At 36.2% G+C, this 14,993-nt stretch overlaps 1 protein-coding gene across 1 annotated transcript in view; it reads right to left on the bottom strand.

Annotated features, from left to right (window-relative positions):
* Positions 1-6,618: 6,618 nt before the first annotated feature.
* CCDC169 (coiled-coil domain containing 169) overlaps positions 6,619-14,993 on the bottom strand; it is a 43,082-nt gene continuing 34,707 nt past the window's right edge. The window contains 1 exon segment of the mRNA XM_038573278.1: positions 6,619-7,194. Coding sequence (XP_038429206.1) covers positions 7,095-7,194 — 100 coding nt within the window. The 3' untranslated portion in view covers positions 6,619-7,094.

The following is a 14,993-nucleotide window of genomic DNA, read 5'->3' as shown; positions in this document are numbered from 1 at the left end:
GATTTAAAAGTCAGGAGTAGGGGATCCCTGGGTGGCTCAGCGGTTTAGTGCCTGCCTTCGGCCCAGGGCGTGATTCTGGAGTCCCAGGGTGGAGTCCTGCATCGGGCTTCCTGCATGGAATCTTCTTCTCTTTCTGCCTCTGTCTCTGTCTCTCTCTCTCTGTGTCTCTCATGAATAAATAGATAAAATCTTTAAAAAAAAAAAAACTCAGGAGTAATTTTTATCTTTTATTATGGAAAATTTTGTACAGATCTAAGAGTACATATATTAGAGATGTACAATAGAAAGTATGTGAATGTGTATATACCTATGACCCTGCCTAACAGACTACCAATAATTTTTGAAATCTTTTATGTGCTTCTCCCATTCCCATTCTCTTTTCTCTCTCCCAAGATACAAAGCTTACTCACTGATAGATTTTCTTGGCTACTAACACCTAAATGGATTATGCTCTGAGAGAGAAATAAACCTTTATGCTAAGCCTCTCAAGTCTGGAATTGTTTCTTATAGACATAATACAGAATCAATTGGATTTGGGTGCTGTATTAACAAAATGCCAAAATAAAGAAAGTGATGTGGCATTAACTTAGCAGATCTGTAGTGGGAGGCAGGGCAATGTGTGAAAGAGAAGAACTGGACTTCCCTGTTACACAGAGCAGACCAAGTGCTTACCAAATCTGTAGGTCGAAGAAAAGATCACAAAAACCTACTACTCACGGTTTGTGGTGCATGTTACTGCCGGCCTTTGAAGGAAAGATGAGCTTAGGATATCATTAGCCAGTTCGCAAAAATTAAGAAAAGAAATAGAGTCTGAGAATCTTGAAATCTGGGGCATCGAAGGGCATTCAAGGGTTCAAAAAGCCAATACTTTTAGAACCCAAAAAGCAAGAGATAAGACAGAGAAGGGTTCTTAGCAACAGGAGGCCATTAAGACCGTCCTATGGCAAAGATTAGATTATGGGTATTAAATATTCACCCTGACATATTAGCTGCCATTAGGTAGAGAGACATATAGGCCAAAGAAATGAATCATGCTCTGAAATTACCATTATTATACATGGAACTGGCTAATATTTTGATGCAGTTATATTAGCCAAGAAACCATAAACTTTGACTAAAAGCTTTTGACTTTTTTAACTGTGAAGTCACGTCAGAGTACTTAACGTTTGTTCAAACAGAAAATGAACCCTAAAAAAGCTGTTCATCCACAAAGGAAGGCCTCATCTCCAACATCCGCTTCAAACATGGGCAAGAAGACTGAAAAGGAAGAAACTCCCATGGAGTAGTGCCGGAGGCCACTGAGAAACATGGATAAGAATATTCTTCTCTGGAAACAAAATCAGAATCTGATCAAGGAACCTACCCCATTCCCAGAGAAGAGGGCTTTCACCATATCTGCCCAATGGGATTCCATAAATGCTATGGACCAGTGATGTTGTGCATTCTTCCTTTTTTGAGTAAAGGTGAGTATGGGTATGCTCCCCTGCTCAGGCATTGGTTGGTGCATTCCACCAATGTTTGAGCACAGTCTCTTTGGCTATCAGTCTGTATAGCCTTTGTACTAGGCTTAAAAGAACAATAACCTAGAAAGTCATTGATGGAAAAGCAAGAGATTCTGTTTAGTAAAAAATAAAAAAATAAAATTCTAGTTATGTTCAGCAAACTGAAAAATACACTGAGTTAGAACCAATTTAAAAACATCAACTGAGGGGTGCCTAGTGGCTCAGTCAGTTAAGCATCTACCTTCAGCTCAGATCTTGATCTCAGAGTCCTGGGATCGAGCCCTGCATCAGGCTCACTACTCTGAGGAGAGCCTGCTTCTCTCTCTCTCCCTCTCCCTCTGCCCTGCCCCCTGCTCGTGCTCTCTATCTCAAATAAGTAAATAAAACATTTTAAAAAATAAAAAATATCAATTGAGGGGTGCCTGGATGACTCAGTTGGTTTAAATATCCTAAATATCCAACTCTTGATTTCAGCTCAGGTCATGATCTCAAGGCCATGAGATTCAGCCCCACTTTAGGCTCTGCACCCAGCACAGAGTCTGCTTGAGATTCTCTCTACCCCTTTCCTTCTGCCCCTCTCCCTACTCCAAAAACAAAAACAAAAAATATCAATTGATGTTATAGAATTTGACTCAATGATGCAGGCAGGCCAGAGGCCATCACTACCAATAAATAGCTAAATTTATCTCTATGTGGTTTCAAAGAACAGTATCATTATCTACTGAAAAGAAAAAAAAATACATGTAAGACTTACTAAAAATAATTTGGTGCTTTAATAGTGAATATCAGTTAACTGCTTCAACAAATAAAACCCAAATCTCAGTGACAACACATGCACATGCACATACACTCATTCACAGAAGGATTTACTTTTCCCATACACCACAATCAAATGAGGGTCAAGAAGCTGAGATCAGTGAATCTGCCATATGTAATAATTCAGGCACACATGTTTCTTTCATCTGTGGCTCTACCATGCCCTGATGCCTTGGCATTTACTTCTCAACCCTAGATGTCCACTCATCAAAATTTTCAAAGAGCACAACCAGGAATGATCACCTGGGTGGTTTTTATGGGCCAGTCACAGAAATGTGTATCATATATGCCTAGATTATATATATAGTCACAAGACCACACCTAGCTGCACACGTTTCACAATCGTATTTCTAAACACAGCAGCATATATACATTAACCACTACTTACCAGCATGTTTCACACATGTATCACTTTAAAAAAAAGTAGTATATGCACCAGGCACTGTTAGACCATCTGTTTCACACATGGAAAACGTGACCTTGTTCTGCCCCATTAGAGAAAAGGTAAGGAAGTCTGGTAAGCACATAGCAGCCTCACCACAGTCTATCAATTTGATCACCAAATATCCTTTTGTTCCTTTCTTCCCAGAATATACTTACCTCCCCACCAATCAAGACAAGACAAAGCCCTATCTAGTCATTTTACCCATTGTAAGTTTCAGTGATTAGGGTGAGAGAAATTTATTTAGGTGATAACATAAAAAAATGTTATAGACTGGAGTGTCTATGTGGCTTAGTTAGTTAAGTGTCTACCTTCAGCTTGATCCCAGAGTCTTGGGATAGAGCCCCATGGTTAGGTCCCTGCTCAATGGGGAATCGGCTTCTCTCTCTCCCTCTGTTGCTATCCCTGCTTGTTCTATCTCTCTCTCTCTCTGTCAAATAAATAAATAAATAAAATCTTTAAAAAATTGTTTTAATGCAATGCCCCCATATTTCTCATTAACCTCTATCTCTTGGCAGGTTATTATTATAAGAGTTACTCTCAAACTACAGTTCCTTTTCTTAAGGCCTTGATTCTTGGGTTATTCATATTTTGCTTTGTCATTCTTATATTTTTTACACTACAAGACTTTTTAATTCCTTATGTGCTTAAGGGTCCTTATAGAACATTTACCTTATGTTTAGATCCACCTTTTCATTTCTGATATTTAATGAGTGTCAAAAAAAATATGCATGTCCCTGAGGTAAGTTCTGATGGAGATACAAAGATGAATAAGACATGGCCCTACCTATACCCAGCCCCACCCTAAAGTCCTCCTCCCCCGCTGCCGCCAACTCAAAACCTGTCCTAGAAGCCAACTCTCTTGTAACAGAAAAGACATGGAAAGCATACAAGAAAATAAACCTATCATTCAGGACAGAAGGTGGTTAGAGCCACAGAAGTGGCATAAGCAAGGTAGTTAATCAAAGGAGTTTATTTACTAAAGAAGTCAATTCTAGTTAGGAAGATTAAAGAATTCTCCATGTCCATCAACAGGAAGTATTATTGACTGACTCTCAACACCCTAGTATGAAATTTTTACCCCCTTTTTCTCCTTTGTCTAGCTATCTGGCTATAATAAAGGCTTAACTAAGTTGTAACAATAAGAAAAAGGAAACGATAGAGATAGAGGAAAATATTATCCCTGAAAACTCCTAAACCCTAGAGTGAAATTATTTCATTGATCTCTTCCCACTATTTCCTTATTCTTTGCCTCAATTCCTTCAACATTATATAGACAAATTACTCTAGTGCTGTCAGCTACTTTCAAAACTTTCTTAACTATTTACAAACTGGAAAGTCAGAATAATTTTCTAGATACTTTATGATGTTCTATAATTTCTATTACTTGTTTTTATTACATTAAGATACCAGAATTATTGCAATAAAAATAATAAAAAGGTTTATACTCCCCTCTCTGTGCCACACACACACATAAAGGTACCTTTGAGATCAATTATTTCTATCTTCACTCTACAAAGTAAAATCTTGACAGGAAGTTAAGCAAGCCTTCCTAAGTTCGGCACTGTGTCAAGGTATGCTCCCTTGTACTCCACAGGTCTCCTCTTCTCCCTCCCGCTTTTCGCTAGCTCACCATTTGGAGCCTAATTCACATTCCTTTGTAGAGCTGGACAGTAAATTTGTAAAGCAGAAACATGTCTTTTGGCATAAGTAGACTAAAGCTCCCTTTTTGTCTCCTACAGATATATTTAAATAGTTAAAATCAATGAATTGACTTTGTACCATTATGTTAACATTCACTACTAAATCATCCCACGATATTATAAACTCTGTTTTGCAAACATTCATTTAAGTTAAACAAAATGTATTAACTACCTGTCCTATACTAGGTATTAAGCTAGCTGGTGACAAATGATGAATAAGATTGTTCATTTAAGTGCTAAGATAAATGACATTGAAGTGCTTCAAGTGCAGGAAATGTATGAGAGGAAATAATTTCAATATTAGAAAGTGCTGATTGCCGCATAATAAACTATGTGGATGAATCACAATCCACTTATGCATATAATTGTACAGTGAGGAAGTCTCCATTTTTTGGTATTATAAATGCTGTTAAACCATTTAACATCCTGCATTTTCTATACGCATGATTTTTCATTACAATAGATTATAGAAATATAATCATGGAGTCAATGTATGAATGTTAAGGCTAATTGAAAATATAATCAAATTGTTTTCCTAAAGAATTATATTTTATATCCCTACCAGCAGTATACTAGAACTTTTAAACTTCAGATGTATTAGTATTGAAAATTATCATTTTGAAACCACTGTTTAAAGAAAAAAGAAAACCACTGTTTCTTATAGATGAAAAAATACCTGTTTTTGGTTTACATTTAACAAGTGGCCATTAATAATACTATACCTGGTTTTGTTAGTTGTGGCTACTGGTAAAGCCATAATGTTTTTGTTTTTTAAATTTATTTATTCATGAAAGACACACACACACACACACACACACACACACAGAGGCAGAGACACAGGCAGAGGAAGAAGCAGGCTCCATGCAGGGAGCCCGACGCGGAACTCGATCCCAGGACTCCAGGATCACGCCCTAGGCCTAAGGCAGGCACTAAACCACTGAGCCACCCAGGGATCCCCTCCATAATGTTTTTGAAAGTCCATATTTACAGCCTACATGATACAATCACATTTCAGGAAGTGGATTTTCGTCTCTGGTTTTCTTATCTGATAAATGAGCAGGGAATCACAGAAGGGATTTTTGGCAGTCTTTGAATCCAACTTCCACTCATTGCAGGAATTCTTTCTAAGACATCCCTGACAAAGGTCTCTCAGCCTTGAACATTTCCAATAATGATAAACTCACTGTTGGGTGGTTCTCCAGATAACAAGGCTTTCCCTGTAACTGAGATAATATCTATGAAATTGCCTTGTTAAAATAAAAGGATATTCTATAAATTCAAAAATTTTCTAATTCATAGATCAGATCAATCTATTAGCTTCTTTTTATTTTTATTTTTTAAGAGTTTATTTATTTATTCATGAGAGACAGAGACACAGGCAGAGGGAGAAGCAGGCTCCATGCAAGGAGCCCGATGTGGGACTTGATCCTGGATGCCAGGATCATGCCCTGGGCCAAAGGCAGGCGCTAAACCGCTGAGCCACCCAGGGATCCCCCATCACTGTGAATTAAGAAACATCATAAAATGATTTAAATTACTATGTGCTAAGTAGTAGGACCTTGTAGTTGAATAAATATTAGTTGTTTTTTTTTATTTTTTTATTTTTTTTATTTATTTATGATAGTCACACACACAGAGAGAGAGAGAGAGAGAGAGAGAGGCAGAGACACAGGCAGAGGGAGAAGCAGGCTCCATGCACTGGGAGCCCAATGTGGGATTCGATCCTGGGTCTCCAGGATCGCGCCCTGGGCCAAAGGCAGGCGCCAAACCGCTGCGCCACCCAGGGATCCCTAAATATTAGTTTTCTAGCAAAGTACAAAGCTTAGAAGTTGTATCATTTGCCTCCATCATTTTACAGATGTGGGAAATAAAGATGAGATGAAGGAATCTGCCCAAAATCTCCTAAGTTCACGGCAGGGTGGGAATTATAACCAAGCTGATTATTGGTTCAAGGCTATTTCTGTAACACCATGATAGTTCAAATCAAAATTTAAAATCCATCTGATTTTGGCAGCCCTGGTGGCGCAGCGGTTTAGCGCCGCCTGCAGCCCAGGGCGTGATCCAGGAGACCCGAATGGAGTCCCACGTCAGGCTCCCTGCATGGAGCCTGCTTCTCCCTCTGCCTGTGTCTCTGCCTCTCTCTCTGTGTGTCTCTATGAATAAATAAAATAAAAAATCTTAAAAAAAAATAAAATCCATCTGATTTGTAGCTTTGTTTAAACCATAAGTTTAAAAGACCCAAACAGGATAGAGCCTATAATAGCCAAATGTTTTGATGAATTCATATTTTTAGCTGATAGTCAACTAGAAACCAAATATAATAGCAATGTTACTATCAGCATATGTTATGGATATATTATTAAATGTTAAGTGTAATAATGCCAACCTTCAGGCTTTCTAGGATATTTCTAAAATCATAAGCAATGCTATTAGATGTTTTAGGATCTATCACTTGAGAAAATTATTTTCATACAGACAAAGGAACAAACTTCTGGAAGAGGAGCTAAACAGAAGTTTGATAGTTCTTTCTTGTCTATTTCATTCCCTGAAAAATGTGTTAAACATTAACTTCACCAGTTGAATATTACAGATGAAAAAAAGGAAGATATAGAAATCCACCCAGTTCTACAATTACGGATTGAGTTTTGGAAGATGGTTTGATCTTGTAATCTTTTTTACTGGTCCTCTCTTGGCATTCATTGTCTTCTGATTAACTGAATTATATCTTCTCCTGAAATAAAAGAAGTGTTAATCATAATTCTTCAGTCATCATCATGTACAGCAAAAACATGATATGCTTATAGTACCATCCTAAACAGCCATATGTATTACCATATTATCTCATTACAGATAGAGGAAACCAACTCAAGGGCAGATAATCCAAAGGCCTGGAAGGAGTCCATGAGGTGGCCTAATGTAAAAGGCTCTGACCAAAGAGGGATGAGATGGACCATTCTGATACTGCCTCTGGAAATATGAATTAAAGCTAAGAAAGTAGAGAGAAGCCATGAAGTCAGGCAGGGAGAATAAAGAAATAAGGATCTGTGAGTAAGCCAAAGATATGTACCTAAAATTATAATAAGATTGAAACTAAGATATACCAAGGTCTGTGATATTAAAAAAATGTAGAGAGTGAAGACGGCAGTCAGTAATGAGAAGAAAAGTGAAGTAGAGACTGAACTAGTTGATTATATAAAAATAACAGCAACATTTTTAAAGAACATAATTTATGTCAGGGACTGTTCTAAATTCTATTTATTAACTGATTCACATCAACCTCACAAAATCCCTATGAAGTAGGTACTATTATTAACCCTGTTATATAGGTGTGCAAAACAAGGTTATATAGTTAGTAAGTGGATCTGGAATTTGAATCCAGAAAGGCTGAGTTCAAAGTCTATGCCTTTAACTACTTTTCTGTATGACAGACCACTATAGTAGTGAACTAAGATGTTCTGCTCAGGTTTTTAAAGCTTCCTTGAATTCTAGTTTTAATACTGTGGGCTCAGTTATACTGGGATTCCTGTTCTTGGATTTCCATGGGACCATCTTTCCTTTATTGATTTACAGATCTTTATAAAGCCAACTTCCCTACACCCTTACCTAAGAGTAGAGTCAGCTTCAATTCCCTGGAAGGTGCTTTTCACAAGTACCTTACTCAGGGAGTGATGTCAGGAAAAATGACAGAATAAGGACTTTAGAAATTTTTTTCCTCCATAAAAGCAATGGAAAAATTGGGAAAAGTGGTCAGAAGAAACTTTTTCAGAGCTCAGGAAAGTAACCAAGTACTTGCAGCAATCTTGGAGAATTTATTAAACACACTACACACACACACACACACACACACACACCTGAAACTTAGCAAAAATACTAAACTTTGTAGCATTTTAACTTGCCCCCTTTCCCCAGCTGTGTGGTATCCCTATGAAAAAAGTTGAAAAACTGATCCTAAAATTCATATGGAAATTAAAGAGACTCCAAAAAAACAAAACCATCTTGAAAAAGAAGAATAAAGTTGAAATAATCACACTTACTTATTTCGAAACTTACTGAAAAGCTAGTCATCAAGACAGTATGGCACTGGCATAAGGGTAAAATTATAGATCAACAGAGAAGAGCTGAGAGTCTAGAAATGTATGTTTATGGTTGACTGATTTTTTAAAAGGGTGCAAAGACAATCAAATAAGGAAGAATAGTCCTTACAAAAAAAATGGGGGTTAGGACAACTGGATAAACATGCACAAGACTGAAACTGGACCCCAATCTTACACTATATACAAAAATTGACTAAAAATTGAATTAAAAAGAAGCTAAAGCTATAAAAACTCTTCGAAGAAAACATGTATAAATCTTTGTGCTCCTGGATTAGGCAAAAATTTCTTAGATATGATACCTAAAGCACAAGTAACCAACAAAAAAGATTCTAGGAAGCCAAGATCAATTGGGCTTCATCCAAATCAAAACTTTTTTGCCTCAAAGAACATCATTAATACAGGAAAAAAAAACAATAACAGAATGGGAGAAAATATTTGCAAATCATGTATCTGATAAGGTCTAGTAACCAGAATATATATAAAGTACTCTTATAACACAAGACAAAAACCCAGTTTAAAAATGGGCAAAAGGGGGTGCCTGGGTGGCTCAGTTAGTTAAATGTTTGTCTTCAGCTCAGGTCATGATCCCAGGGTCCTGAGATCTAGTGGCATTGGACTCCTGCTCAGTGGAGAGCCTGCTCCTCCTTCTCCCTCTACCACTCCCCCTACTTGTGCTTTCTTGCTCTCTCTCAAATAAATAAATAAATAAAATCTTTTTTAAAAAATGGGCAAAAGATTTGAACAGGCATTTCTCCAAAGAAGATATACAAATAGCAAGCAAGTACACAAAAAGATACTTAACATCATTTGTCCTGGGGTAAGTACAAATCAAAACTACAATGAGATACAACTTCACAAGTACTGGGATAGCTAGAAAAAGAAAGAGTAATAACAAATGTTGATAAAGATTTGGAGAAACTAGAATCCATATACATTGCCAGTGGGAATATAAAATGGTACAGCTGCTCTGGAAAATAATTTGGCAGTTCCTCAAAAAGGCACAAGAGTTACCAATTGACCTAGCAATTCAATTCCAAGGCATATACCCAACAGAATTAAAAACACATATGCACAAAAACTTGTGTAAGAATATTCATAGCAGCATTATTCATAATAGTCAAAGGTATAAACAACCCAAATGTCCATCAATTGATTAATGGATAAACAAAATGTGACAGATCCAAAAACTGGATTATTCAGCCACAAAAAGGAATAAAATACTTATATATGCTCCCACATGAATGACTTTGAAAAATTATGCTAAGTGACAAAGTCATGCACATAAGGCCACATATTGTTTGCTTCCATTTATAGGAAGAATAAACAAATCTATAAAGACAGAAAGTAGATTAGTGATTGGTAGGGGCTGGAGGAGGGAGGAATGGAGAATGAATGTTAATGGGTAAAGAGGTTTTGGGGGGATGTGAAAATGTTCTTTAAGTATATAGTGAGGATGGTTGTACAACTTTGTGAATATACCAAAAAGCAATGAGTTTCACTTTAAAGGGATAAATTATGTGGGAGATATAAAACTGGACCACTTATGTGGAAGAATGAAACTGGACCACTTTCTTACACCATACACACAAATCAATTCAAGATGGATAAAAGACTAACTGTGAGACAGGAATCCATCAAAATCCTAGAGGAGAACACAGGCAACAACCTCTTTGACCTCGGCAGCAGAAACTTCTTGCTAGGCACATCTCTGGAGGCAAGGAAAACAAAAGCAAAAATGAATTATTGGGACTACATCAAGATAAAAAGCTTCTGCACACCAAAGGAAACAATCAACCAAACTAAAAGGCAACCTATGGAATAGGAGAAGATATTTGCAAATAACAGATTGGATAAAGGGCTAGTATCTAAAATCTATAAAGAATTTATCAAGCTTAACACCCAAAAAACAAACAATCCAGTTAAGAAATGGCCAGAAAACATGAATAGACATTTCTCCAAAGAAGACATACAAATGGCTAACAAACATATGAAGAAATGGTAAACATCACTCATTATTAAGGAAATACAAATTAAGACCACAATGAGATACCACCTCACACCAGTCAGAATGGCTAAAATTAACAACTCAGGAAACAACAGACATTGGCAAGAATGCAAAAAAAGGGGAATCCTCTTGGACTATTGGTAGGAATGTAAATGGGTGCAGCCACTCTGGAAAACAGTATAGAAGTTTCTCAAAAAGTTAAAAATAGAACTACCCTATGACACAGCAATTATACTTCTAGGTATTTATCCAATGGATACAAAAATAGTATGATTTTAAATCTTCACTTATAAGTGAAATTTAAGAAATGAAACAGATGGGGTGCCTGGGTGGCTCATTGGTTGAGCATCTGCCTTCTGCTCAGGGCATGATCCCAGGATCCTGGGATCAAGTCCCACATCAGGCTCCCCTCAGGGAGTCTGCTTCTCCCTCTGCCTATGTCTCTCCTCTCTCTGTGTGTCTCTCATGAATAAATAAATAAAATCTTTTAAAAGAATGAAACAGATGGACATAGGGGAAAGGAAAGAAAAATATAAAAAAGATAAAGACAGAGAGGAAAGCAAACCATTATGAGACTCTTAACTACAGGCAACAAAATGAAGGTTGCTGGAGGGGACGTTTTAAGGGGGGATGCGGCAATTGGGTAAAAGGCATCCGGGAGGACACTTGATGTAATGAGCACTGGATGTTATATACAACTGATAAATCCCTAAATTTAACCCCTGAAACTAATACTACACTATATGTGAACTAACTTAAATTTAAATAGAATCTTGAAAGGAAAAAAAAGGGGGGGTAAATTTTGGGGTATATCAATTATATCTCAATATAAATATTTTTAAATGTTGTATTTTGGGAATAAGCCATTTCCTGTGCAAAGAGTTTCCTTAATTAAATAACAATGTTTTAGAATAATTTCATCTTCTGGTATAAGAGGTAATTAACCACAAGCATTCACTTATATCATATTCAAGTAATAGCTCATTATTGTTTACTATACTACATGCTTTTATATTATGCTAAGGCTGTTTTAAATAGCTTCCTTAATATCAACCATTTCCATAAGATCTAACTGACATGATGACTCTAATCATCAAGCTGAGGTACATAACTCTAAAAACATGTTTAATCTACTAGGCCTCTTTTAAAACCGTGTTTTTTGAACTGCAGGATGCAATTCAATAGTTGATTGATTTAGTGAATTATAGCAATATAAAAAATAGAACAAAACAAAATATTAGCATGCATCACACATAAGGCTAAGTATTATTTCATACATGGTTTCAGTTATATATAAATATATATGTGGGTATATTGGGTCACAATATGTGATCAGCCATGGTCAACAAAATTTGACCTGAGTATCATAGTTTTTCATTTTTCATTCCTGAGTATCATAGTTTTTAATACATGAGAGTAGCTGAGACCCTTGCAAGATTACGCAAGCATAACAGTGTTATAGCTTTGTCACTTGCAGTTTCAAATTATTGTCATATGTCTTATTTTCTTCCCACAAATAAATTCTTTGTTACTTTATTCTTTATATTCAATAAAATACTACATTGTAGAAAATAATAATAGCTGATATTTATTGAACTGGAGATTTTTCAATAATTTCTAATTCTCATATTAGCCATTCAATTTGGATTTTGTCATTCTCATCTTATAGGTGAATAAACTAAATCTGAAGGAGTTACTTACATAAAGCCACATTAAATAATAAGTGGCAGAGGCAAAAACTGATTATCTGCTCCAAACCCAGTGCAAATTTTCATTTACCATCTTAATTTTACCATACTATTTTTAAAAATACCACACTGGATTAGGTACACAAATATTTACACTGTTGTTTTGACTTGAGGTATTCTATAGTCATTCTAGGAGATGGACTTTATTTTTATTTTATTTATTTTTATTTTTATTTCTCTTTTCTTTTTTTAATTTTTAATTTTTTCAGGGCAGTTGGATGGTTCAGTCAGTTAAGTGTTTGCCTTTGGCTCAGGTCATGATCTCGGGATCCTTAGACTGAGCCTCACATCAGGCTCCCTGCTCAGTGAGGCATCTGCTTTTCCTTCTCCCTTTGCCTCAGCCCTCCACTTATGCTTGCTCTGTCGCTCTCTCTCTTTCTCAAAGAAATAAAATCTTTTTTAAAAGATATTTTTTTCTTTTTTTAAGTAATCTCTATACCCAATGTGAGACTCAAACTCCTAACCCTAAGATAGATCAAGAGTTGCATGCCCTACCGACTGAGCCAGCCAGGCAACCCTTGACTTTTCTCCTTTTTTAAAAAAATTTTTTTTAGTTAAGAGAGAGAGTGAGTGCATGAGTGGGAAGAGCAGAGGGAGGGACAAGCAGACTCCATGCTGAGCGCAGAGCCCTGTGTGAAGCTCCATCTCATGACCCCGAGCTCATGACATCAGTTGAAATCAAAAGTCTGATGCTCAATGGACTAAACCACCCAAGCGCCTCGATTTATCTCCTTTAATATAATGTAGTTAAAAATTATTATGAAGTATACATACTCTTTTTTTTTTATTGGCTGCCCCAATCTTACCCTACAAAAACAAATGGAAACACTAACAGCAATTAGACACAAGTATTCCGTTAATTATTACCCTGACCTCCTATATATGTTTGGTTCCAAACGAAGTTTAGGTTTTTTTCTATATTTATTTAAAATCTGTATTGTTCTTTCCTTAGTAGAACCAATGGAACCTTATAAAAAACAGCTCCTTATCTTAAATGCCCTTTTTGAGCTGGGTAGTTTTTTGTTTTTTTTAAGATCGTATTTATTTATTTGAGAAAGGAAGAGAGAGAGAGAGAGAGCACGTGCACAAGTAGGGGGAGCAGCAGAGGGAGAGGGAGAAGCAGACACCTCCCTGCTGAGCAGGGAGTCCAGTGCAGCTAGATCTCAGGACCCTGGGATTATGACCCAAGCCAAAGGCAGACACTTAACTGACTGAACCACCCAGGCACCCCAAGCTGGGTACTTTAAATTGTGTTAAAAGTACACATATTCTTATAGAAAATACTACAAAGTACAAATATAAATTATCCATAATCCCATTATACTATTTTGTATTATAATTTTTCTTTACTACTATAGGTAAACATTTAGCTGTATCAATTATCTATTTTCCTAGAATGTAACTTTTTGTAACTTTATAATATCATCACAGTTAATTGAATTATTCCCTTAATTTTGGATATTTTGGTTGTATTTTCTCTACTCTAGCTGCTTTTCTTATCAAAAGGAGGTTCCCTGAACAATCTGTCTCTCAATGAGTCTCAGAATTTCCTTCAGGTCCTGTGGATTCCAGGGCACTAACGATTGCCTTGTTACTTTCTTCTCTAGAGTTCTTAATCACTCTAGAACACTTCTAAGCAGAAAAAAAAAATGAGGATGTTCACACTAAAGAAAAAATAAATTTTACAGTTTTCTACTTTTAGGAATCATTACTAGTGGTATCAGCTTTTGAAGTCTTTGCTTCTAGGAAGATGATTTTTTTATAGTTATATGTGCCATGAGTCATTGTCATAAGGTTAACTATTAAGTTGGCAATTCCAAATCTCATGCTAAAAAGATCATTTCTCCTATTTATCTTAAAGGTGATATCTCTTATTTATCTATCTTTTTTTTAAGGTTTTACTTTTAAGTACTCTGTACACCCAATATGAAGCTCGAACTTACAAACCTAAGATCAAGAGTCACACGCTCCACTGACTGATCCAGCCAGAGGCCTCATACCCTTTTTTCAAATAAGTATATATAAGGATCTCTAAGATACATCTTACAGTAGCAGTATATCTCATTCATTTTGTGGCTATGGTTCCTCAAAGTAGGAATATATGTAATAGCTAATATTTAGTATCCCTCTCTGATAGATTTTTTTATAAATAGTATATCACAGTCAAATAGGTATTTTCTTCCTTTTTTTTTTTTTCTTTTTTTTTTTTTTGAGAGGGAGAGAAAGCAAGCAGGGGAGGGTGAGGGGTAGAAGGAGAGGTAGAGAGAGAATCTTAAGCAGGTCCCATGCCCAGTTCATAGCCCAACATGGGGCTACATCTCATGACCCTGAGATCATGACCTGAACTGAAATTAAGAGTTGGATGTTCAACCGACTGAGCCACCCAAGTACCTCATCTGGGTATTTTTTAATGCTCTGATTTATTCTGAACATTAGGAAACTCCATAGTCAACATTTAGCATTAGCATATGTAAGAGTATCAACCAAAAGAAACATTAAAAGCCACTAAAACTTTATTTTTAAAACACTGCTTTAAGTATAGCACATATAGAACAGTGCACAAAATAGAGAACTAAGTTCCATGAATTATAATAAAGCAAATACTCCTGTAACCACTACATAGGTCAACAAACAGAACATTGCCATCACATTGGAAAACCTTCTATTTATCCCAATCAGCATT

The sequence above is a fragment of the Canis lupus genome, chromosome 25, assembly GCF_011100685.1.
Source record: "Canis lupus familiaris isolate Mischka breed German Shepherd chromosome 25, alternate assembly UU_Cfam_GSD_1.0, whole genome shotgun sequence".
Lineage (NCBI taxonomy): Eukaryota > Metazoa > Chordata > Mammalia > Carnivora > Canidae > Canis > Canis lupus.
This window is presented reverse-complemented; position numbering and strand designations above follow the sequence as displayed.